At 29.4% G+C, this 26037-nt stretch overlaps 2 protein-coding genes across 2 annotated transcripts; one reads left to right on the forward strand and one right to left on the reverse strand.

Moving 5' to 3' along the window:
- The first annotated feature begins 2964 nt into the window (after positions 1-2964).
- Positions 2965-4595, forward strand: LOC130800709 (uncharacterized). Its single transcript, XM_057664308.1, has 4 exons — positions 2965-3678; positions 3766-3837; positions 3930-3987; positions 4252-4595. Exons 1-3 carry the CDS (start codon positions 3085-3087, stop codon positions 3933-3935), a joined length of 672 nt encoding a protein of 223 aa, XP_057520291.1. The 5' UTR covers positions 2965-3084; the 3' UTR covers positions 3936-3987; positions 4252-4595.
- A 16425-nt stretch (positions 4596-21020) lies between these two features.
- LOC130800710 (homeobox-leucine zipper protein HAT4-like) lies at positions 21021-23026 on the reverse strand. The gene is made up of 4 exons (XM_057664310.1): positions 22429-23026; positions 22020-22339; positions 21842-21921; positions 21021-21720 (listed from the first exon to the last, which is right to left on the reverse strand). The coding sequence occupies exons 1-4, from the start codon at positions 22748-22750 to the stop codon at positions 21363-21365; spliced, it is 1080 nt and encodes a 359-aa protein (XP_057520293.1). The 5' UTR covers positions 22751-23026; the 3' UTR covers positions 21021-21362.
- Between the last annotated feature and the right edge of the window lie 3011 nt (positions 23027-26037).

Genomic DNA, 26037 nt, shown 5'->3' on the forward strand with positions numbered 1-26037 from the left:
GAATGAAATGAATTGTTTTTTTCTATTTTGTTTTAATTTTTACTCGTTTGAAATATAAAATTTCTAATTAATAGTCAAATTTTAGACCTTCTTACTAAATAGGATGATTTATCCCTCTGAAGAAAACATTGTTAAGAGTTAAGAGGAAAAGCCTGAGAAGTGAAAAAGCTATACTTTCACGAAAATTTAATATGGCATGGTTTACCAATAAAAAAGTTATTACGTGGTATACATTTTTGAAATAAATAAATGGTTTAATTTTAATTGATTGAAAAATTAAATAGTAGCTCTAGTTTATTGAAATGTAAATCAAATAAATCATTCATAATCTCTCAAACAACATGATTTTATACAAATATGGCAAGTTTATTAAGTATTTGTGGCCTTTAAATTGAGTGAGATGTGTGATGTCATTATGTAATTGAGGGCTTGTTTATTTGTTGGTATTAAATAAAGGGGAGTGATAAAGAAATATAGTTTAATTTTGGTTGGCAAATCTCTACATATTTGTTCTATAGTAATTATTTTATTTTCATCACGTAATTCATTATAATGCATCACTATTTGTATAGGTGGTAAAAGAAAATTGTGAAAAAAAAACTTTTTTTAATCAAAAATTTGTTATAATCATAACACATATGCTATAAGGCCACTATTAATAAGCCAGTCATCATTTTTAAGTGCATAAAAACATAATTTACTTGTCACTTGGGAAGTGTTAGCAAAGTTAGTAGGAGTGTTGTTGTTGTGTTTTTAGGTACTTTAAAATGTGAATTTAGTTTCAAAAGATCTTTGTGGACTATTGTATTGAGTTGAATGTGCATAAGCCTTTAGACCCTTCTATATGAAAATGGTTGGATATACCATGAGCTTCCTGCATTTATCCTTGCTATGTCCATTCTTCTTGCAATCTAGCCAACTTATTTATAACTTTAGTGCATACATAACTTAGTTCAAGGTGTTTTTCTTCTTGTAGTAAGATTCTATTACTTGAACAGATGTGGAATTATTACCATATTTCTTATAACTTGACTTTATTTCTTATGATTGTGACGCTTTATCAAGAACTAGAAGGTTGTAACCTTGTTCTATTGTTGCAGGTTCAAGCACTTTTAAACAATATCACAAGTACAAATTGCAAATGCATAAACTTAATGGGTTGTACCTATATGTCATGTATTGTTTTGTGTCAATAATAACAAAAATGACCATTAAAAACAACGATAATAACCATCAACACAAAAACAACTTTTGTATGATATCGTCTCACAATAAGACAAGTCTATATAAAAAGGTTATATTTATTTATGAAAGTTAATAGGAGGTTGAATACTCTCTAGAGTTGGGGGTGAATAGAGTTTGGGCTATTTAAAATTTGTCCGGAAACTTGTCTCAAGAGTTTGAGGTGTCTGTAAAAAAATGTTTTCTAGAACAGTTTTGAGTCAATTCGTAAACAATAACGTATGTGCGGAAAATAAACTTTAAAGTATAACACACGATATGTTAACGAGGTTCGGTTCTAACCAACCTACTCCTCGCCTATGGGTTCTCTTTCAACCCGTAGGATTTCAACGCCTTTTATTAATCCGACTTTAATACAAACAAGAAGATCTCACTATCTCCTCACACCACGTTCTTCCTCTTGAAGAACCGTATTACAAGTCACTTTAATAAAAGCAAATTTCAAATCTCACAATAGAGATTCACAAGTTGAACACTTTAAAATGTATTCTTGGTTAGGCGTATTAAACTTAATCTAACTCTTTTTAAACTTTTAAGCCTATTACAAATGTAAGAGTTAGATGAACAAAGAATTACAACTCTTTAAACACTTAGAGAATTTCTAAAGAGAGAAAGTTATAAGAAGAGGTGCATAAAGATGTATTCTTAATTCTGAAATGAAGCCTCATATATATAGTGTTACGCCTCAACACATCTTGAAAAACCAGAAGGCTCCTTTCCGTTATTTTCTGTTGAACTGGTCATTATGCGCCTGTCTTCAAGATCTTGAGCTTAACATCAAATTGTCGTGTATTGACAGCTAAAATAATTTCGTCATTGTATGCTGTAATTTGTCTTTAATATCCAATGCTATGCTGCCACGTTAGTATTCATACAAGATATTGAAAACTAAACATAAACCAGATTTATCAACGTTTAAATAATCATTCAAATTAATTCCTATTTTTAGTATTAATTCAAATAGTCATTTTCTATTTTTAGTCTTAATTCAAATATCATCTTATTAATAGAAAACTCTATAATTTGCATAACAACTAATTTTAACATCAAATATAGCCGTGTACTATAATTAACAAAACAAGTGTACCTGGTACTATATTTAATCATCAAATTAATTTAAGCACATATTTAAATTCAAGTTTAAATATAAAACATTTAAACGTTTAAGATAAAACGTGTAATAAAATAGTAAAATTTAATTTTAAATAATATCAAAGTTAATTTTAATGAACCTTGACCTATTAAAATATTTCAAATATAATTACGAAATTAGCCTGATTATAAGCGTAATTATCTTCAAGACTTTGAAACGTATTTCAAGACTTATAAAAATCAACTTTAAGATAAACTTAAGTTCTTTAAGCATATTCAAACGTCTTCGAACTTAAATAAAAATATGATTTTAGACTTACTTAAACAACTAAATGTAATTATTTAATTTATTTTTTTAATCAATATGTGTTTTGAATTATCATCATTTAAGAGAATTGAGTCTTCAAATTCTCCTTATCATTATTTAAGAGAGTTGAGTCTTCAATTTAAATAAAAAATATATACATTTTAAACAAAATTAACACAATTTTAAATTCTAACTTTTGTAATTAAAATAACCTAACCCTAACCTATAATAGAAAAAAAAAAAGAGACATAAAACAAAAAGAGATACAATGGGCAAAATAGTCAAAGACAAAACGCCCACGACCTCCCAAGTCCCAACTAAGTCCTCACCTTCCAATCCTCCTCTCCGGTCCTCTATATATGTAATTAAACCAGCAGCATTGCAGATTTGAGACCCCATCAACATTTCTCTTAAACCTTAATCTGTGTTTCTTTCTTGTTTCAATGGCGACTGCGCCAGTTAAATCACCTTTACACAACTTCCCCATGACTTTTCTCAAATGGGGTTCAAAAAAAGATGGTAGATATCGTCGATCACCGTTTGATTCTCCATCACAATCATCAGATTCTGAACCTCCAGCAAATTTAAACTCTAAGGGATCTCGTTCTTCTCGCAACCGCCGCAACAACATCAACAACACCAACAACAAGAATAACAGTCCAGAAAAAACTCATGATCATGAGCAAAAAGATGATAAGGATTCTAGTAAGAAACCAGTAGAAGGAGAAGTTGATGTTGGTGAAGAAAAAGGATGGAATTTGCGCCCAAGAAAAGGAGTTACGTCTGGTAATACCAATAATCATGGGATAGTATTGGTTGAAAATGGTGATAATAATGTCTCAAAATCAATGAGATTAAGAGGAGGATTAGATATTAAAGATGTTAATGGTGGAAATGGAAGTGAAAAAAGGGAGAAAAAGAAGTTTTGGATAGCTTTATCAAGAGAAGAGATTGAAGAAGATGTTTATTCTATGACTGGTTCTAAACCTTCTCGTCGTCCTCGAAAACGTCCTAAGATTGTTCAAAAACAATTGGATGTAAGTTATTGTTCTTGGGTATTTGCTCGATTGTTGTTTTGTTGTAGGTTCTGTGTAATTTTAAGGGTTTATTGTTTTTGTTTGTAGAATGTGTTTCCTGGTTTATGGTTGGTGGGGATTTCTCCTGAAGCTTATCGTAGTCTTGATGTTCCTCCTAAGGTATGTATATTAGTTTCAATTTATACCCTTTCATGGGTTTTTGATTTTTGGATTGATTGATGAAATGCATTGGTTTTTCATTTTGTTTACAGAGATAGATATGGAAAAAACACATAGTAGATTCGCTGAATTTATGTTTTGGGAAAGAAGGTAATTTATATACTAGTATTTTTGTTTATTGTTTGCTACAGAGATCAATCGAAAACAATCTCTTTGTTGTCATTTACAAGTATACGATTGGTACATCCAACACCCAAACCCCTTATACGTGAGAGCCCCTTAATAGCGTTGGTACGGGGTAATGGAATGTTGTGTTGTTTGAGGTTTGATCTCGGAGTAGTGCGAAATGTTGCAATTGTTCTAGGGTTTTGGATGTTAAGACCTAAGATTGCTTGGATGTTTTGTTTTGTGCAGGTGCATAGAATTGGAAACTGTGACCTTTGATTCTTTTGAAGGCTTGTTAGTTGTGTTGTTCTGTTGTTGATTTGGAGGTATGATTCACTGTAAAGAAGGGTGTTTTTTTGGGTATTGGTTTATTTTGGTGGCTATATAGAAGAAGGATGTTCCTCATTGACTTTTTTGGTTCACATTTTGATATACAGATAGCTAGGGGCCTAGGACTAGGGCTTGTGTTAGGGCTTTGGTTGGGGGTTAATTTAGCTTTATATTAGGTTAGTTCTTATGATATTTGGGTACCTTGAGCTGTAATCTCAGATGCTTGGTTTTATAATGAAATGATAGTGGTTTAATAGTTTCAATATGCTTGAGATCCTTATTACCTTGTGTATGAGGTCTGGTTGTCTAAGCTACTTGTTGGTTTGGAAAGTTGTGCTTTCTTGATTAACAATCACATAGAGTAAACATGTGGTAACGATCACGATCGCGGTAACGAAATGGTGATGTGGTTGTCGTAACGCCTAAATATCGGTCGAAACCATAAGATATCCCTTAATACAGCCCGAATCATGTTTTTTTACACCTTTACAACACAAGAAACATCGGTTCATTGTTTTTGAAAACCTTTACAATGCGGCCGACGCGATGCGATGTGACCTTGTTTTTACACTATGAATTCAATCATGATGTTTGACAGGCTTCCCGAAATTGTTTGGGGCAGATTAGCATCTTATTCTCTATTTTAAAACTTTCCATCACAATGTTGGAAATGTTATTTCTTCTCTGCATGCTCTTTGCTTGTGGGGAGAATATAGCTGGCCATTTTCTGTTCCTGCAAGTGATATTGATTCCTGACGAGGTTTGATGTTTAGTTGATTGTTGTCTATTCGTACATTTATACCCTGATGTTTGCATGATCGATTGAGCTTTTTGATGAGATTTGTCTTAGGTTGAAATGGCTGCCTTTTACTAGATCTAGAGAATAGATAGAATCAGACTTCATGCGTAGATGTAGTTTATGTTCACCGAGCATGTATGAGAGTTGATGATACTCCCTTTATTTTGCTACATTTTCCAATTTTGGCCTGTGTCCCATGAGCTCTGCTATATTTCTATTTTTGGCCATGGCCACATTTTTTAATTCTCATCCACACATAACTTTTTTTTACATTTAGCTTGCTTCGTGTTTTCTTTTCTACTTTTTTGGAAAGTTCTCGCATCTAACATGCTGATATAGTTTTGTCATTTATGTATATCCTATTTCAATGCTCACATGGTAATCTTTGACGTATCCTAATTTATCTATTAGTATCAATGTAGAAGGCTGGGTCCAGTATATTGCAGCCGTTTCTTTTAAAGTCCCATGAATGAGTGTCGCTTCTCTATCTAGATACTCTCAAAACTAGAATCGGGCTCTGCCTTTTCATTCCCTTGAAGATAGCACTGCCATTTCTCTGTACTTGTAGTTGCATTATTTCAGGTCTTGTTAAACATGTTGCGATTGCCACTCTAAGACAATTTTAAGCTGGGCTATTACTTCCTAATTCCTATACTCGATTTTTGACTTTGCATGAAGTTCATTGTGAGCTCTTTGTATACGGTCTGCATACTTTCTTAGTTTTTGCTGCTATGGCCTGTGCAACTGTATGTGTGCTCATGCCTCATGGTTTAGTCGTGTCGGATGGCATATGCAATCTCCATCAATTACGGTCTTTGCAGCATGCTTGAAGTTACTCTTACATCGTCTTTTGGCTAGTGTTGGCGTTTTTATCTCAAACTGGCTTATCATCTCATCTTTTTCGTGTGCTCTACATTTTCTAGATAGTATTTCTAGGTTATTTTCTCGAGCTTGTGTCGTACTTCTTCATTTCTCTTCTCGTGTTTTTATAATTGTTCTCTAGGGTTATTAATTTTTGTGTTTTGGTTCTAGTTCCATTCACATCCCTGCAGGCTACAATGATATGCCTGGCTACTGCTGTGTTGTATCTGTTGAGAAGTATGCGTAAGCAATGTTTTGCATTCTTTATATTCATGTTTTTCCCTTTCTACAAACGCACGATTTAGGTGTAGCTATTTTTCAAATATAAGAAAACTTGTTTTAAATACTTTTGCGAGGCTCTACTGTCAAATATAATTGATTTTATGACCAACAACTTATGAATGCTAAATTGATGTAAAACCTAATAATAAAAAGCTATATGCTATTGGGAATTTCACTTTCTTAAATGTATATCAAAAACCTCTAGACTCCCTGATTAAAATGGATCTTATTATTCTCAAATTTTCATTCTTTTTTCCAAGTTAATTAAGTTATTTTGCTTCGAATATAATCCGAAAGATTTGTGTGGTTATGGTTATAATAGTGTAGTCACGAGTTCACTAAGGAGGTGTTTGGTATGAAAAATTGGAAAAAGAATACTTTTTCTTATTATTATTAGGAAAATAATATATACAGTCCTAATGGCTATATATAAGAAAGAATCTTATATTTAATTTATATAATTTAATACTATTTTTGCTTTGAAAACATAAATATTTAATTATACTTTATTATTTTACTATTTATTCCTTTTTGGAAAGTTAATATTATTATATAAAATATTAATTGTTTTCCAATTTCTAGATTAGAATCCTCTTGAAAATTTAAAATTATTAATAAGACATAGAATTTGTTAGTTTTTATGTAGAGTCTTAAGGGTTTTGTTAGTTTTTATGTAGAGTCTTAAGGGTTGTAAATATCATTGCCATCATTATTATTATTATTATTATTATTATTATTATTATTATTTGTTTGGTATAAAAAGGGTAAGGTTATGACTATATGAGAATGATGAGAGGGGGTATGAAGAGGATGGATTTATTTGTTTATCTGTTTTGAACCGGATGTAATGAGATATCAAATCAAAGCTAGAACAAGCACCAATTATGTTCCAACTCTTATTAGTATTTAGTTCCATATTCTTTATGTCTACTAGTTTCAAGACATGCAGTTGTATGTTATGTATCCGTTTTGGTACACCCTGTATAATACTCTCTATAATTAACTAGTAATGTCTCAATTGCTTTTTGAATATTATTTATCTTACTCTTAATTTGTATTTTATTATTCATTTATAAGTTAAAACATAATCAAGTGAAATCTTGTTTGATTCGTCTCAATGAAAGAATTATTTATATTAATTTTTCATAATTTTTAATTACGTAAAATTAGAGATATTAAGAATTGAATACGTGCATTGGATATAATGCATAAAGCAAATGGGACATTACTAGTGAATTGAAGGGAGTAAAACAGTATCCGTGAGTTACTTTGTACCGTTCCAATTTACACATTTTTGGGTAGTAAATAAGTACGAGAAAGTTTTGTATGAAACTTGGTATGGACTATTTAGTGTGCACCAGCTTTAAAAAGTACAAAATTAATACTAAATTTTTCTACTTGACAAGTACAGTTAAGTATAACTATTGAAAAAATATTTGCTACTTTTAGGTTAGTCCACGCTAAAATACTGTGCACTAACTACTAAGTCCATACAAGACTTTGCAAATAAGTGATAGCTGTACAATGAAGCATCTGAGTTTGGTGGAAGTAATAAGGTTGCATTTAGGAGTGTCACATGAAATGAGCATGTTTGAGGGCCATCACTTATCACTTGCCCTCTTTCATGTGCCCTTCTTTATGATTCACAAATCACAACATACATCAATCTAAGCTTCTGACGTTTGCTTAAACAGCTTTCGTTCTTGTTTTGCCTTTTCCTTTGTGGGAGCTGATATTCCTCATACTTTCACTTTTATAAACTTCTCTAACCAAAAACTCATCTATTATGGAGTAGTAATAATCTTTATTAGAAATTATTTTTTGTGTTTATTTGATTTCCCTTTTTATATAATGAGTTAATGACTTCTTATTGTTGAGATTAAAATTTTGACGTCGTTGAGAATCGGGTCTTGTCTTAGTTGGAGCAAATACAATATTTCTCCGACAAGTTCGTCTTGAGATAGAATATCAAAACAAGTGAGGAGTATATCATCATTATCATAACCATTGTGTCTCATTCATAGAAAAATTAAATCAGGGTCTACAGAATGTATATAAAATTTACTAATGAAATCCTCCAACAATTAGAAGACATATTAAAGTTGGTAGTGTTTTTGATTAAAATGAGATTGAAATCGAATGATAAATTTAACATGCACAAGGATTTCAAAGAGTGAGTGAGTGCGTGCTCGAGCATATGCTGGAAGCAAAGGCAAAATGTTTACAAAGTCGTCTTACTACCACTTGGCTCATCCAATTTTCATCGTATGAAACCTCTGAAAACCAGTCACACAACGACAAAACAATCACCGATGCACGCCTTTCTAACACCATATATCAAAATAAGTTTTTATTTATCAAACCGCAACTGAAGACTGAAGTTATGATTGAGTTACATATTCAACACTCAATTGAGTGCATGAGAACTAAATAAACAACGTAGAAAATATAGCGAAAGTAAAAAATATAGCAAATAGGATTAATAATTAATTAGAAAGATGTTGATCATAGAGATGTTTGACACCACCATCAATATATATATATATATAATGGTTTCATTTTGAAATGCACTTTGTACATGGATCAAATAGTTTAATTAATATAATTATTAAATATGAGCTCTTATTTTGAGCTTATCTCAATGTGAGACGCTCTCCGTACAAGGGTCTACAAACCCTAATTTCAAACTCGAATTCTAACGTAGAAAACCTAGATTCAACTCAAAGCAATAGGGTTCTAAAAGGGTGAATCCAAATCTTCATAGGGTCAAACAAGGCACATCCTAAGAGAATTTCATAGCTTTCCGAAAACATCCATGATAAATGGATGATGAATGGAACGAAGATTTACCAAACTTTATAGTCTAAGGCCCATGTTTATTGTGCTTTGTAGTAGTATAATTCAGCTGAATTGGATATCCAACTGGATCTTCATTATCTATTTGGGCTGAGAACCAGCCCAAGCATAGCAGCAATAAGAAAATTTGAATAAAATAAGATTATTTAACAACTTAATTCCCAAAATAAGCGTCCGTACATCCAAACCTAGGTTTGGTATAAGTCGCTGTTACTAACAGCGACTTAGGGAGTTGACTAGTCAACTCCTTAAGTCGCTGTTAGTAACAGCGACTTTAAGTTAACTGCTCAACTCCTTAATCTCGTACGTTGATATGAGAAAGTAACTGAGAACTGAAAAACTAAAATTCATTAAGTCGTTGTTACTAACAGCGACTTAAAAAAAAATTCTTTTTTTTTTTTAAGTCGCTGTTACTAACAGCGACTTATACCAAACCTAGGTTTGGATATACGGACGCTTATTTTGGGAATTAAGTTTTCACGAAATTTATTTTTGAAATTAAGTTGTTAAATAATCTTATTTTATTTAAATTTTCGCAATAATAACGTAGTTTTGTACAACTTGCCTTTTAACAAAAAACATAGAACTATCAAATAAAATAAACGTAGTAGATGTAGAATAGAAAGAAAATTTTTTAATAAAATTGAAACCGATGACTAAGCTACCACAGCAATAATATTATTAAAAATGCCTAATAATTATGAAAACTAAACTAATGATAGCAAAATGATTAACGAGTATCTAAAATATTTAGCATTCAAATGTTAACATTAACATATACTGCTAAAATAACTTTTAAATATTTATAATAGAAATAAAAATAAAACAATTCTCAACTTCTGACTTTTTCTCTTGATTAAAATGAAAAGAAATAGATAAATAAAGTAGAAAGAAAACTAAACATTGAACAATCATGAGCGCCTAACAATTAAATAGTATAAATAAAAGCATCAGTTTGTCATTTAAATAATTTAATTATTAATAAAATTTTCATTTTTTTAAATAGTGAATATTGTTTATATTTATACTCTAGAAAATCTTCAACATTTTGAGATTGCTTATCAACACTATTCAATTAGTAGTGCTAGTGTTGTTAATGGTGGCTCAAACTAGCAAGCACCGTTGAAGAAAATGAATATGGGTCAAAAAGGTAGTCCTCGGGGTGCGGAGAAGACCGCGGGGCGCGGAGTGCGTTCTGTTTCCATTTTGCGGCTCGTGTAGTTGTACACGGCTCGCGAAATGGCGGTTTCTTTTCACGGGAGGTGTCTTTCGAGACGGTTACTTTGTGTCTATTATGTAATAGCTTCCTTTTTTTGGGCATTAGTATATAAACTCCCATCTTACGGTTAATATATGATGATTCACAAATTGAGAGAGAGATCACAAGAGAGCCATTATAATTTGTTAGTGTGATTGTAATTCATCTTGTAAATTCTTTGCGATCATAGTGAAATTATTTGATCTCGGTGCCGGTGGACGTAGCTATCATATTGATAGTGAACCACGTTAAATCTCTTATGTCATTTTTTTATTGTTTGCATTGAATTTCTTATTATTTCATTATTATTCATCGACCTTCCTTCTACTGTCAGCACAACAGCTAGCCTAATAAGGTAATGTCAACCAAATTAAATTAACAAATCTCCTAATTTCATAAAGGGGAATTCAAGAGATGAGTATAAAGGTTTGCTAAACATTGCATGGTACTAATACAACTCAATTGTCACTTTTTTATATATTATATTACACATTTTAATATTAATAGATTTTTAATAAAATGATCCGAACTATAACTTACTAGACTCAACCCTAGCTAGATTTTCCCACACCAATCAATATGATGAATGAAGTAAAAACTTGTGCAATCAACCAATTTATAATGAATGAAGTAATATGTATTATCTTTGTTCTTTTAAATTTGTTACATATCTTATCTAAAATTCTTATTTTAAATCGTTACAACAATTTAACAAATTTGAAATAATAGAAGTAATTAAATTGCTTTTAAAAATCATAATTAAGAGAATTTATTTGGAGTACCGTTGCCGAGCAATCACATCATTCACACATTTAGGGGACACTTCTTTGGATTTCTATTTGTAAAATCATATTCCGTATCTTTCTTTCTTTATTATTTAGGGGACCGATTAAAATTTTGGCATTTTCATTATACAAATTCATGTTTGATTTAGTTTTTTAAACGTTTTTGTCACACATATAATTAATCTATCAATTAAATCAGTTTTAAATTATGTTCATTAAAACTAAACAAAAACGGACCAATAAAGTACTAACATGAAGAATTTAAATGTTACAAAGTCAATGTGACGCTCTCTTTTAGATTATAACCGCGCAACCAATAAACATTATGACAATGAACATTTTGTAAATAAAATGAATCTAAAAAATAATCCTCTCCAATATAAATTGGAATGCTTGGTAGAAGTCTATAACCGACGCTATATACAATCATGCATGACTCATTTGATAGCAACGTAGAAAAGTATTTGTCTCGCATATAATAAATACCTTGATAACGAAATTAATTTCAAATCATTTATTCTTCCATTATAGAGTATTTCTATACATATAATAACGCTTCAATATAGGAGTACACTTAATAATGAGGTCCACAAGATATTCCATTAAAATAATAGGATTAGATGTTTAGGGTTAATTTAAAAAAACATCTTTATTATCATTAATTAACATTGTGTATAATCCACTCTTTAAACTACTTTTGGTGATGAAGTCTTATATTAAATAGTGCTATTAAGAAAAAAAAATTAGTAGTAAATATCATCAATTATGTTATATCATTTTCATGGTAATAAAGTCTATTCATATTTTTAAATATGTTTTTTGAATTTATTTTTTTTTTACAATGATTTGTTACCATCTAATACCACGTTTCTAATTGGTGACAACTAAAAATATGTTTATGTAAAAAAATGATTAAACTAAAAGAACATGATCATCTTAAAATGTGTCAAGTACCTTTTTTTGCTAAATTATATTGAATTTTCATTAATTATCGTTTTACAATTTTAAAATAATAACCAAGGGGTCGGTTGTCATATTTTATATGAAAAATTGCCTAGAATAATTCAATTTATTCGTGATTTTCCTATAATAATCACACCAATTGATTAACCATGAATAATTCTAGTTTTGAGGTGTATTTTCCTAGAGTAAACCCGATAACTGGATGACTTGTTATAGCAAGTTTTATTTTTTTAAAAAAAAGATAAATTAAAATAAAATGTCAAAAAAGAATATTAAAAAAATATTCAAAAAAATACCCATTTTTATTATTTAGAATTTTTATGTAAATTTTTAAAACTTTTCTCTAATTTTAAATTAATTTTAATTTACTTGTTTGGTGAATTATCTACTATAGCAGGTCATCGGGTTACCCAAATTTACCTTAGGCAATACCCCTTAAGTTGGGATTATTTATGGTTAATCAATAGATGGGATGATTATAGGAAAATGATGAAAAGGCTGGATTATTCTAGGTATTTTTCTTATTTTATATATAAACATATTAGTTATGTTATTTAAATTGTATTAAGTTAAAATTGTAAAATTAAATTATGTATCAGTCAACATAAGTAATGTTTGTTGTTTAACTTACATAATGTTTAAGAATTATAGAGCAACAAGCTGATCACCTATATCTTTTAAATATAAAAGGCTAATTTATGGATTGGAATTGCATATTATTATTATTATTATTATTATTATTATTATTATTAGCCCAGGAAATTGAGTGACGGAAGTCATTAGAAACTTGAATGATGTATGTGTGGGGGGAAAGAGGATAGGATAAGAATTGAAACGGGTAGCGAATTGTGGATTACTCCTTAGATCGGTCCCCATATATTGGTCAGGCTTTCTATTTCTTTACCACTAATTTCTATCCTTGATATATGTTAAAAAAATAATACTTACACAAATAGAATAAAATACAATATTGATATATAATAATAATAATAATTGTACTAGCAATATACTTCTATAACATTTGCCTAAATCTCGTAATTGCATAAAAAAAGGGGTATATATGATATAAAATTTTGTATACACATTGAAGAACATTTTATTTTTTTTAGCAAACTAATTAGTAGATCTTTCGTTCGAATAATTTACAAAAATGATAAATACATTCCTTGGTGATGTGAGGAATTAGTGTATTAAAAGATAAATTTAAAAATACTTATAATTTTATTAAGTATTAATTGCACTATAATCGGTGTAACTTGTTATATTATAGAATAGGTTCGTTTTAAGAAATCCATTTAAAGTCTATGTACAACTATAAGAATAGTATATATTATTTGTAGCATTAATGGTTTCATAATACCCTCAATATGATATTGTTCTTGACAAATTCACAAGAAGCATATAAATCAAAAAAAGAATTTCAAGACATATACCATAGTCGGCTATATAGTAGGAGGGGCTTGAGCGACAACTTAGAACTCCATTATTTTAAGAATTTAAATTTATATAATGTACATATTTAAAATTATATATAAAAAACATATTATCTCTATTTTTGAAAAACATGTCAATATTTTTCATAAATAAGAGTTATCCATTATCTTAAAAAGTCCAGGAAGATCTAGGAGAACGTGGAAGGAACAAATTAAAAATGACATGTATGAACTTCATCTCTCCAAGGACCTGACCAGGGATAGGAGCCGTTGGCGGCACCTTATCCACATCTTAGATTACTAAACCCGTCCCCTTTACTTCTCGTTTGTTATTGTTCATTGCATTTAATTATCGCTCTTTACCTCCTTCATTACTTTTATCTTTATTTTAGTTATTTGTGCGTATTCTATTTGTAAGTTGTAGGTTTCTCTCTCTTTGAAGACTTTTCTCGAGCCAACGGACTCTTTGACCGCACTCTCCTCTATGGGTATAAGTTGTCGTCGTTCCTCCCTCCCCAGATCTTGATCATAGTTTTCTATGAGCGGGATACACTGGGTATGATGATGATGTAGTGTTTTTCGATTATTATTTTCAGGTTAATGCTTAATCGATATTGTTTGGTATTTTCTTTTTCAAAGAATATCATTGAATCTAGGTAGTTAAGTACAGTTAATTTAATTTGTTGTATTTTATTGATTAATTGGGTTAAATAAGAAAAATTTTATTTTTTCTAATCGGAAATGAATTAATATCTCAAAATGATGCTTTTAAAAGAAAATGAAATATGTACGTTCGATACTCCTAAAATGTATAAGAACACCAAATAAACTAAGTTGGGATATTACATATATTGAGTATATATATAAAATTGTAAACCTAAAAGTGAGGAGGTTTAAAAGTGAAGCCGGCCTAAAACTTGAAGATTTTCAAATTAGTAAACACCATGTGTGCTAAAACATGTTATTATGAATTAACTCCCCATTCAATTTTAGTATGTCGTCTGACTTAATTTACATTTATTTTTTGGTGAACTTTCACTTTTTTTCTTTTAATTTTATTCACAACTTATTCTCTCTTTATTTAGCATCGACTTATATTTTGTCGAATTCATTAACCCAATTCCCCTTTTTACTAATAATACAATAATTTTATTTGGATGCTTTCTAATAGAAACAGAGAAAGTATATCTCTTTGCCATTCAAATCAACTAGCTAATAAATTTTGAAATTCGAATTAAATTCATACAATTTTCACCCACAAAAATTGAGATAAAACTTTGGCATCTTTAGTGGGGCAAGGCAGCATGGCAAGAAGTTGTAGTGTTCTTACGGTTATGATTTCTCTTAATCATAAACATGCAAACAAACTAACCCGTGAACTGAAAGCTCCACTTTGTTTACTCTTTTTCAATGACTTCGTGTTTCAAAATGACTCCATAAATGTGGTCAATAATCTTTTGTATACATTATGTTCTGTTAAAATTGGAAATATCCATAACATACCTAAACGTATGTATGTCTTATGCTTCGTATTTTTGTTAGGTTGATGTTATAAGCGAGAAATGTGAGTTGTGACATACATAAAACTAGAGTTATTAGGTGATTTGAGTATCATTTACGTTGCAATAAAAAATTTGACATTTAAGATTGTCATAATGATTACAAACTCGTAATATTTGAGTCTTAAAAGCCATTTTATATTTCAAATTTGGATCACTTTGTTGCATGAAGCATTAATTTTAGAATACTGTTTTTAAAGCCCTGTTTTTCTTTGGCTGTTGTTACAACCGACGTAAAATGCCTTTGAAATACAAAAGTTTGAAACTTTTGATATCATTGATCGTTTACCTAACAGGCGACACAATAAGTGCGACCTAAAGACCATTTCTATGCTAATTTAAGTTGGTCGATGTCATCCAATATGTTAGAAAGAAAAGTGGCATGCACAATATCAAGTTGCATAACATGGTGTTGCGTGTTAATGACCTCTAAATAATGCCTAATATATATAATCTTACAAATTTACTTTATTCATGTATTCTGATGCTTTTTTTGTGATGTACGTTCATTATTTTCTTTTTTTTTTTCTCATTGGATATCGTCATGATCAATGTGACAATGTTCATGTTCTTCCGTAGACGATAATGGTTCTTTGTGTGTGTTACCTCCATGCAAAATTAGTCAAATATTCTCCCCTTTTATGAATATAACATACAACTAAAAATCGAATATCCCTTCACGTGGAAATCCCACAATACCAAATTATTTTTTGTACAATATTTTGTTACTTTTGGATTAGGAAATTATACCATGGTATATAACCTATTTTATGATTGTTCAAATTGGACCTAATCGACATAAATACAAACATGATCAACCTATCTTGATACGGAATTTACATAAAATCAAACCAAACTCGCATATTGATATGAAGAAAAATATAAAAATTCACCTTTAATAAATATCATATTCAAAATATAAATTGATACTAAACGAACACCTCAACAAACGACAGACCTATTTATCGGTCGGTCAAGACCAACCCATCAAATAAATTTAATTACTTAAAATTCTGATCGGGCGGCCCAACAATTTTTTTATGGTTTTGTTTAATATTATGTTGATCACCACAGAAATAGTATTTAAGATCCACCACTGCTTTTACACATATTATACTCTCTCTGTCTCTTTCAATATATCTAGTTTTATTTTTAAATCTATTTTACTAATTTATAGTATTTTGAGACATGAGTCCACCACTACATCTAAGTTTTTTTATTCAAATTATAGTTTTAAGAAAGTATACGTGATAGAAATAACTAAAATCTACAAAGTATGAGGTGGAACAATTTCTATCATAAAACCATGAGCTTCTAGAAAATTATATTTCATTATTTATGATATTAAAATTGGAATAAAAATCGATCACAAATTCTCATATGAGATGGTCTCACGGTGAGATCAGTTCAATTGGGTTGGCACAATGTACATTTATTTTTAAAGTGATGATTTTTTATAGTCTTAAAGTTACCACTTATAACCTTAAAGTGATCACTCACAATTACAAAGTGATCACGTAGAGAAATGAACTTACTTATATGGATTCATCTCATGGTGAGACGAGCTGAAAATCGATATTTTGGTTAGTTTGTCACAATCTATTAGGTCCCCATAATCCTTGGAAGCATAGATATGGTATAGAAATTGAAAAAAATAATAAGTGAAAGTGGTACCAAATGGGCTACCAATAATTGTTCAAGTAGGGGAATAACTTTCGGGCCGCCTAAGATGAGATCATTTCGAAGGTAGTAATTTGCGTAATCGATTAAATGTTGGACCACTTTTCTAAGGACACTCGCACTATCATCATCCTCTCTTTGTCTTTTTGGGCCATACACATCTCATTATTGTGGTCCAGTTTTTCTAATATTGTTTCATTTCAAATTTGAGGAAATTTTCAATAAAATAGTCTCAATGTGAAACAGATTCATAAAATGATCTTAAAATTAATAAATATGTGTTTTTATTCAAAGTAAAATGTAAAGAATACTTTCAGTAACCCGCACAAGCAGAGTTTGGATGGGGTATTTTTTCCGTAAAAGATGTGGACAAATCATACATGTTCCCCTCAAGGAGGGAGTAAAGAGGATGCGCGCAGTCAAGAAACCCCCCAGCTAATACTTGCGCCCATTTGAGGTCGAACCCCTAACTTTCTGCTCAACATGCAAATGCTCTATCCATTGAGCCATAAGCGCTTTTTGGTACTCTGTCTAATTTATCATTATCTCATAATGACTCTGTGCTTAATGAAAATTTGTATTTCTTTGTATCAAAATATGGAATAAGTTTGTATTTGTGAGATTTTTTGTGAAAATTTTAATTTGTAGTATGAAATATGAACTAGTAAAGTTATGTAAACTTCGTATTGTATAAAATATTGAATATTATATATAATATATCTTTTTTGGTGGGACTACCTCAAACAAATAACCGATATTATCATAATATTTACTAAATAAACTATTTAACTCATGAATAAGATCTGTTCGTGGGTGTATAATAATTTGTACTTAAGGAAAAGAACATTTTCAAAGAGTAGGTGAACTTTAGAACATAGTTTTAATCATCAAAACAACATAGCCTATAACATTCTTTAATTCGCATTTTTAGAGTTGATTATTTTTCAAAGTTTGATTCAATCAACCTCTAAAATTACTAGAACGTCATTTACAAGTTTTGAAATAATCAAAAGAATTTCATTGGTGATAAAAAAAGTTTGTTCAACATCTTTAATACTTCCTCCATTCTTTTTTTATCTTTCACTTTGGGTTTTTCACACATATTAAGGAAAATAGAATCTTTGGGTTGTAGTGGGTATTATTTTAATTAAATAGTAGTGTGAAGTAATGATTGTATTGGAAGTATGAGGTTATAGTGGGTATTATTTTAATTAAATTGTAGTGTGAAGTAATGATTGTATTGAAAGTATGAGAGAGAAAATAATTATAAATAAAAAAAGGGGTACAATAAAAGAAAAGGGGGGTTTTAAGGAGTAAAAGTGGGATAAAAACTTTCTAAAAATAGAAAGTATTCTAAAGTGGAAGAACTTTTGAAACTACTAGTTATAGTAATGTGGAAGATCAAAAAAGAACGGAGGGAGTATATCTATATCCATATCTAAAAAGGTCAATTTGACAATATTTTTTATATGAAAGTATTTGTTTTCGTACAATACAATTGTCACAACAATAGGATGAAAAAATGTACAATTGTAAAATTTGAATGGTATGCAAGACAAGCTTTTGATCGTTGATATTTCATTTATAAAAAGTACTCTAACCGTTTTTAGGGTAAGACTTTTTTTAATACATGCATTTGACATATATGAGCATTTGACGTACTCTAACCACTTAATCACAAACTATTCATTTTCTCAATAATCCTCTATTTCTTATAATGTCAATACATTAATATCTACTATTTGGTCACGTTGTTGACGAAACAGTGATGATGAACTAACCTCACAGAAAAGGGACTTGAGATTATTTATTCGAAGAAAGAAGTATTTGAAAAAAAAAACTCAATTCTAATTATCCCACTTCGAAAAGGCAGAAACAAATTGACTAATATATATATATATATTTGCTTACTTGATAGGCTAATACTTATCCAAATGGCAATTGATTTTAGAATGAAACTCATCAAATTTACATGTGTTTAATTTTATCTTGTGTAGGTTTTGTGTACAAGCCCAATTTTATCAAGAAGAACAAAATTGAAAAGTTAAAAAAAAAATAGTGACAAAATAAAAAAATAACGATAAATTAATAAAAAAGCTATTAAACCAGCCATCTTAATTTTGAGCTAATGTTGATAGAGAATAAATCTAAATTTTAAATGCTAGTCTCTCCTATTACCATTTCATATACTTTTTGCACTCTACTCAATTTACTATTTCAATCATAAATAACTCTAATCTAATTATGTATGATTAAAACTTTTATAAGTTAATATTAATAATATTTACACGAAAATGAATCAAACTAAATTATACATAATTATTTTATAAGTTATAACTTAATAGTGAACTGTAGAGAGTATTAATGAAATTCTTTCTCACTATAGTTTTTGATTTGTTAAATTTAGTGGTTATACAAACACTGATTGGTCCAAGACCAGGAGTAGCTAATGAGAAAACATAATAGTCGTCTTTAATGATTCAACTAATCACTCTTAACTAATATCATGAGTTATTTGATGATCCAATTAAATCATTTGCTTTTTGTTTAAGTATATGTTTTCAGTCACTATAAAGTAAATTCAAAACAAATCTGAAAGTGGGTTATAGAATTAATTTCAATTAATTCATGCATTATTTGGTCTGACTAATTGGGTTGTTAAAGGTCTATTAGTGATTATGATTGTATAATTTTAGTTGAAATTACTAAAAATTATTCGTGCCATGGTTAAATTAATTTTTTTAAAATAATTATGAAAATTAATTAACTAATATTTTAGTAATATATTGTAAATTTCTGAATTGGATTCTTAACTAAAGCATTTAATTATTTACATTAAAGAATATTGTTTACTCTTATACTCTATAAACTCTCAAAATATATATATATATATATATATATATATATATATATATATATGATAAAATAGTTGGATTTATTATATTATATGAAAAGTATAAATTCTCGTGTGATACGGTATTATCGTGAGATATTTTCCATAAGTTTTATATCATAATTAATATAGGTCTTAATATATGAAACTTTTATTTTGAAGTCGTCTCACCAATAAACGGTGATTTATGGGAATAACTCATGTATAAAGGATTAATATTTTTGTAATTGAGCAATAATAAATAACACGTATAATGCATTGATTTAGCAGACCAAGAAACACAAAGAACTAGAGCTGCTTAGACTTTTGCTTCATTCTAACTAGTTTACATCGCAACCATTAAACAACATGGCCCCCCAATAATAAAAATTATTTTGCCATCTTTATCCTTAAAATTTAAGTAATTCTATTTTTATTTTGCCCTCTTCTTGCAACTTTATACGCGCTTCTTAGAAAATTTAAGTAATTCTATTGTTTGGCACTCCTAGTCATTCCTCTCTCTCATCGTAAACATGTAATGCCTCCCATTTATGGGTGTCGTTTTTTAAAATTTTAGATTTTGGGCGAAAAATAAAAAGGGTCTTTATATAAATAAATTTTTGTTATTTTTTTTTTAACTATGCATTATATAATTTTTTTTTCAATTATATCAATGTCAAATAAATGTACGAATTTAAAATTATATAATAATAAGATATAAAAATATAATTAAAAAATTATTTTTTAATAAAAAGAATTAACTCAATTTGCGCCCTTTTATGAGCTGGGCCTGGTCGGTTTCACGTAAAAATTAACCTCAAGAACGATCCTGCTATTTATATATAAGTATTTCATTCGACTTTTATCAATATTATCAATCATTCCTTAGGTGTATTCTTTTTATTTTATAAGCTATAAAAATAGACATATAAAATCTTATTCAATTCGTCTCAAGTGCAAATATTATCATTATCAATTTTACATTTATTCAAATGAAACATTTAAACCGATTAGAAAGGAGTAGTATTAATCAGAGAACTGCGTTTTGTACCCTGTATTACAAACTTGTTATTATCTTGAGTTAAAATCTTTTCCATGAATATTATTGCATGTAATAATTATAAGATTAAGTGAATCATTGTTATACTTAATAGATTAATTTCTTCAAAAAGAAGGAGAGGAAACATAACCCATGCTTTACTCATTTATAGGGCCCCCACTAATTACAAGTTAAATGGATCAATTGACTTGTTAGGCAAGAGAAAATGCATTGTAATAAGGAAGAGTCAAAATCAAGATTGCAACAAGAATGGGAGTAATTTCAGCTAAGAAACTAATACTGCTTATAATAATTAATTTAATTAATTAGACAGACAATTTACAACAAAAGAAACCTTCCTTCCTGAAACTAGGGAGCCAAATCAGCACTAATTTTTTTTATAAGAAATGATGAATTTTTTTGTTTTTTCATATTTTTTCTAATAATCTGATTTTTGGGTCAATAAAAACCAAAACATATTAAAGACCCATTAAATCATCATCATCATCATTTTAATCCTAACAAATTAAATAAAAACATTACATAATAAACTAATACATCTATTTTTCATATACTTTTTGAGATCTCATCAACCAAAACTTGTCAAATGACTAAACTACCCTTAAAACCAGCCTGATACCAATCATGATCTAGGATGACGCCCATCAAAAGTCCGGATCGGAACAGGTGCTGCAACCCATGGGTTAACAGGCATGGGTCGATGATGCGCTGTGGGTGTAGGCCTAGGATCCGGATTGGCTTTGGCTTGGGCTTGGGCTTGGGCTTGGGCGGATGTTGAAGAAGGTGGGACCGCCACACGTTCACATGAAGGGCACATGGTAAGAGTAGTTGGTGGGGTCATTTGCATGTAAAATTGTGGGGACAACTTTAATGCTCTAAGTTCTTGAACTTCCTTTTGTAGCCTCCTGTTTTCTTCTGTTAATTGCTCACAACATCTCTTCAAAAATTCACAATCTACTTCTGTTTGTTTCAATTTTGTCCTGAAATTTCACAAAATAAGGACAAATCCGTAAATATTGAATCCTTCTAAGGGTAATTTTGGAATTATAATAAAATAAATATAATTATAAATAAATAATAAAAAATGAATAATGTTCTTACCTTGCTCTACGGTTTTGAAACCAAACTTCGACTTGACGTGGTCTGAGACCAAGACGTTTTGCTAAGGCCAACTTTTGCTTCTGTTGAAAAATAAAAGAGAAAAAATAAATGAGTATTTTATAACATAAAGAGAAAAAGACGAAAATGGCCTTAGAGAATAGAAATGCGTTCTACGTACTGGATTGAGAGTATTATGTTCTTTGAAGCTTTCTTCCAGAATAGCGGATTGATCCTTGGTTAATCTGAGTTTTTTTCTAGAATTTTCTCCACCATCTTCTTCATCACTCAAACCACGAGAAGAATCTCTTTCGACTTCGATTTCATCACCGGCGCCGGCGGTTGTTGTGGAGTCTCTTTCGCCGGAGCTTCTTTTTCCGCTAAGTGTAGAAACGGTGCTGTTTGGAGATGAAACTCCGACGTCTTCTTCATCACCGCCAGCTGCCGGTCTGTTTACGTCGATTCCTCGAAGGAATGACCGGCATGAGTCTGAGTTCCGATCTAAAAATTTTCAGATTAAAAATTTTAGCGAAAAATAAATAAAATCAAGGTTAGTTAATCAGATCTAAAAATAACGGTGAAGTACTGACCGGAAGAAGGAGGGAAGGAATCTGTGCTGCGATTCCATGGAAGCTTCTGGAGAAGAGGAGATGGAGATGCTGCGGAGGAAGCAGCTAAAGAAGGGGCCATCATAAGATTAAGCTGAAGAGGAGAAGCAGCAGAGGACGTCGTTTGAGGAGTAGGTAAATGATTTCTACTATTCAACATCATATTAAACCCAAAATTAGGATTATTACTATTATTATTGTTGTTGTTGATGAGATTGTTCTTCCCAGTAGTAGTATTGTTGTTACTATTAGAAGAACAGCCAAGACTCAAAGATAAACCCAGATCTTCTTTACCCATAAACATCTTGTTTATTGTTGGATGAATATGAATATGATTATTTTCCCTGTGAATACTGATCAGAAAATGCAGGGAAGAGAGAAGAGAGAGAAAGAGGATGAAAATGTGGAGGGGTGAGTGGGAAATGATGGGGAGGTTGGGAGTTGAGGAAAGGGGGGTTATATAGAAAGAAGAGAAATGGGGGAAAATGAGGAAAAAAGGAAAGAAATAAAAAAAAGGTGGGGGCGCAAAGCAGCAAGGAAAGAGAGAGAGGAGTGTAACAGTTCAATCATGACATGTTGTCAGTGTGGAGAGAGATAGAGAGAGAAAAAGAGTTACATTAGCATTAGAGTATTTAGTCGTACCCCCTTTTATTTCTTCAATCATTTCACCTCTGTCCTTTTTTCTGCTCTCACGGAGCATTATTATTAACTTTTTATTTTTTTATTTTTTTATTTTTTTATTTTTTTATTTTTACAGTTGTAAGAGTGGGGTTTATTTTTTATTTTTTTTTCTTTTTTTTGCAATTGAGATTACCATGATCTTTGTCCATTTACTCTTTCCACAAAGATTCGCTATCAAAGAATTTGCAAAAATAGGTGTATAAAGTAGTTTCTACATAAGTTCAAAATAAATAAGATGATTGATATTTATCTGATTTTATATTTAAATTTAAATTTAATTTAATTTTAAAAAAATTTTATATATATGTTAAAATCATTATAAACATAAATATTATTTTCTAACTAACTTAAAACACTCGACTTAAAATTATAGTTTAACTTTAGAATAATATTTATTAATTTTTGATATTTTACTTAGGTAAACAATGTTTATCAAATTAATGAATAAATAAATTTATTTTATTCATTTCCTAAAGTAATAAAGAATACACTCAAAACAGAGTAAATAAACGACGTTGTGAAACAAAAAAAATTATTGATAATAAACCAACTCTCATGAAAATTTTTGCTAAAATTTTGTGCAAATTATTAGAAGACCATTTAGTTATTTATCCATATATTTTTTATTCTTAAATCAACTAATAGATCAAACCTCATAAATCAACTTAAAAATTACTATATATATCATCTACAAATCCATTATTAATGTTAGTAATTCCTCCGTTCCAATTTACTTGCAACGTTTACTTTTTCACGCAGTTCAATACACTAATTTAATTCTTAATATCTCAAATTATGAATAATAAAAATTATAAAAGTTTGATATTAATAATCTTTGCAATGAAACGAATAAAAAAAATTTCACTTGACTATATTTTAACCTATAAATTAGAAACTAATCACAAATTAAAAGTGATGAATAAATAGATTTATTTTTGCCAACGTTAGAACTAATTTAAAAGGGAGGAAATACTTATTTGATGATATTACATATATTCTATTTGATTTGTAGTGAATTTCTTTTGATATTATAAACTCATTTATACACCTTACTTGTTATATTGTTATTCGTAAACCAAAATTATTATTTAGGGCTAAAAGATTTGTATTAAAAAAATTAAAAATTTATGAAAAGGAGGTTAATAAAAAGTTTAAAATTACTTTAGTGTATTCTAATAGGGGGGTAAAGCATAATCTTGGGTTTTGCTTTGCACATTGCATGCGTATGGGTCCTCTGCTGACCGTTGACTGGGAGAAGGTGATTGAAAATAAAGGTTCAAAATTAATAAAGGTAAAGTTGATAGATTAGAGAGAGAAAAATTTGGTTTCCTTTCAGGTGTTTGAAAATGTATTTTCTGTTTTTTAAAATTTTTTTAATGGACTTTCACTTCAATACCCTTCTTTAATGGTACTTTAATACTTTTACCTAAACTTTCAACCTAATTTTTATTTATTACCCTACAATGTTAAAACCAAGGAACTACTTCAACATTTTCCAAAAAGGATAAATAAAGTTGTATTTTTAGCAACATGTCACATTTAATTACCACTACTACTAATCTACTACTCCTACTTCCCTTGTTCTTCAAGCTAAGAATTTTATTTTAAATAAAAATAAAATTTAAATGATATTATTTATAACTTTTTATTTTACCACTAGAAGTAATTGTTACACCTAACGAACTCTTTGATTTGAAACAACTTTTAACACAAATTCTTGTGGGAACAGTTTCTTTGAGAAATCATCTCTAATTAGGTCGACTTATTATATATTTTTTAAAAAATGTTGTAAGTAGACATTAAGAATGATATAAGTAGACATTTAAGTCATTGAAAATAACCATTAAAGATAAAATAAGTATGCATTGAGAACACGATAAGTAGACATTAATCTTTAATGAATTGAGCCTTAAGTACGTCTCTTAAAAAGTCGATCTCTCAAAAGATTAGATGATTTTTTTATTTCAGGATAAAAAAAAAGATATTTTTTCTGTTTTTGTTTATTGGTAAAAATCAAACTCAAATCAAATAGATGAATGAAATACATTCATTAGCACTGGCGGACCTAGAAGGTTGCTTACAACCCCATCTCATCTTCAAAAAATTTTGATGAACTTGCTTGTAGTGAGAGTAGATCCCGCAACCTGTTGCATTTTCTACTAAAGCAACCGACCACTAACTATCTAGTATTTTATGTTTATTTTATTATTAATTTATAATAACAATGTTTAGTAATTAGTAGTCCACCAAAGTCATCTTGACTTTATATGTTCTTTTTTCTTGGTACCAAAATAGGTAATTGCCATAAAATGTCCTTATATAATAAAACTTCTCAGTTTTTTTCTTAATTCTACTGTAAATTTATGGTAAAATTTATAAATTATGATCATTATTAATTTCAAACATATGAAATTATGTGTTGGTAAAATGTACTTTATTAAAATACTATATATTTAGATGTAAATTGATTAAATTTGTAATATATCAATGGTCAAATTCTATACATTAAACTATTTAAACAAGGAAGAGATAAAAAAAAAGATTAATACTTTGTATTATTTAGATTAATAAAGAGAGAGAGTCAAGGAAAAAACAACCTATTATTGATTTCAATAATATTAGCATGTTAATAAGTGAATGCAAATGTAGGGAAATAGCCTTCAAAAAGAGTATCATAGTGTTAAGGTATAAAAAGTTTTTTTAGTGCTACTTAAATTATTTTTAACACAAAATGTAAAAAAAAAAAGAACACGAATTGAAAACTCCAATGCATTGAATTATTTTTAATCACATTATCGTTGTACCTAATTTTTAATCCAAATTTAGAATTCACGCTAATTATACTTTGTTTTTATGTTGCGCAACTCCATACTTTAAGTCTTAGGTCCGCCCTAATGTCAATCGAAGATC

Source organism: Amaranthus tricolor, chromosome 15 (genome assembly GCF_026212465.1).
Source record: "Amaranthus tricolor cultivar Red isolate AtriRed21 chromosome 15, ASM2621246v1, whole genome shotgun sequence".
Taxonomy (NCBI): Eukaryota; Viridiplantae; Streptophyta; class Magnoliopsida; order Caryophyllales; family Amaranthaceae; genus Amaranthus; species Amaranthus tricolor.

Coding starts and splice junctions, on each gene's coding strand:
- LOC130800710 (XM_057664310.1), bottom strand. CDS start 22,750: ATGTTTATGGGTAAAGAAGATCTGGGTTTATCTTTGAGTCTTGGCTGT. Junction 22,340..22,428: donor TTCCTTCCCTCCTTCTTCCG/GTCAGTACTTCA, acceptor GAAAATTTTTAG/ATCGGAACTCAGACTCATGC. Junction 21,922..22,019: donor AACATAATACTCTCAATCCA/GTACGTAGAACG, acceptor ATTTTTCAACAG/AAGCAAAAGTTGGCCTTAGC.
- LOC130800709 (XM_057664308.1), top strand. CDS start 3,085: ATGGCGACTGCGCCAGTTAAATCACCTTTACACAACTTCCCCATGACT. Junction 3,679..3,765: donor TTGTTCAAAAACAATTGGAT/GTAAGTTATTGT, acceptor TTTTGTTTGTAG/AATGTGTTTCCTGGTTTATG.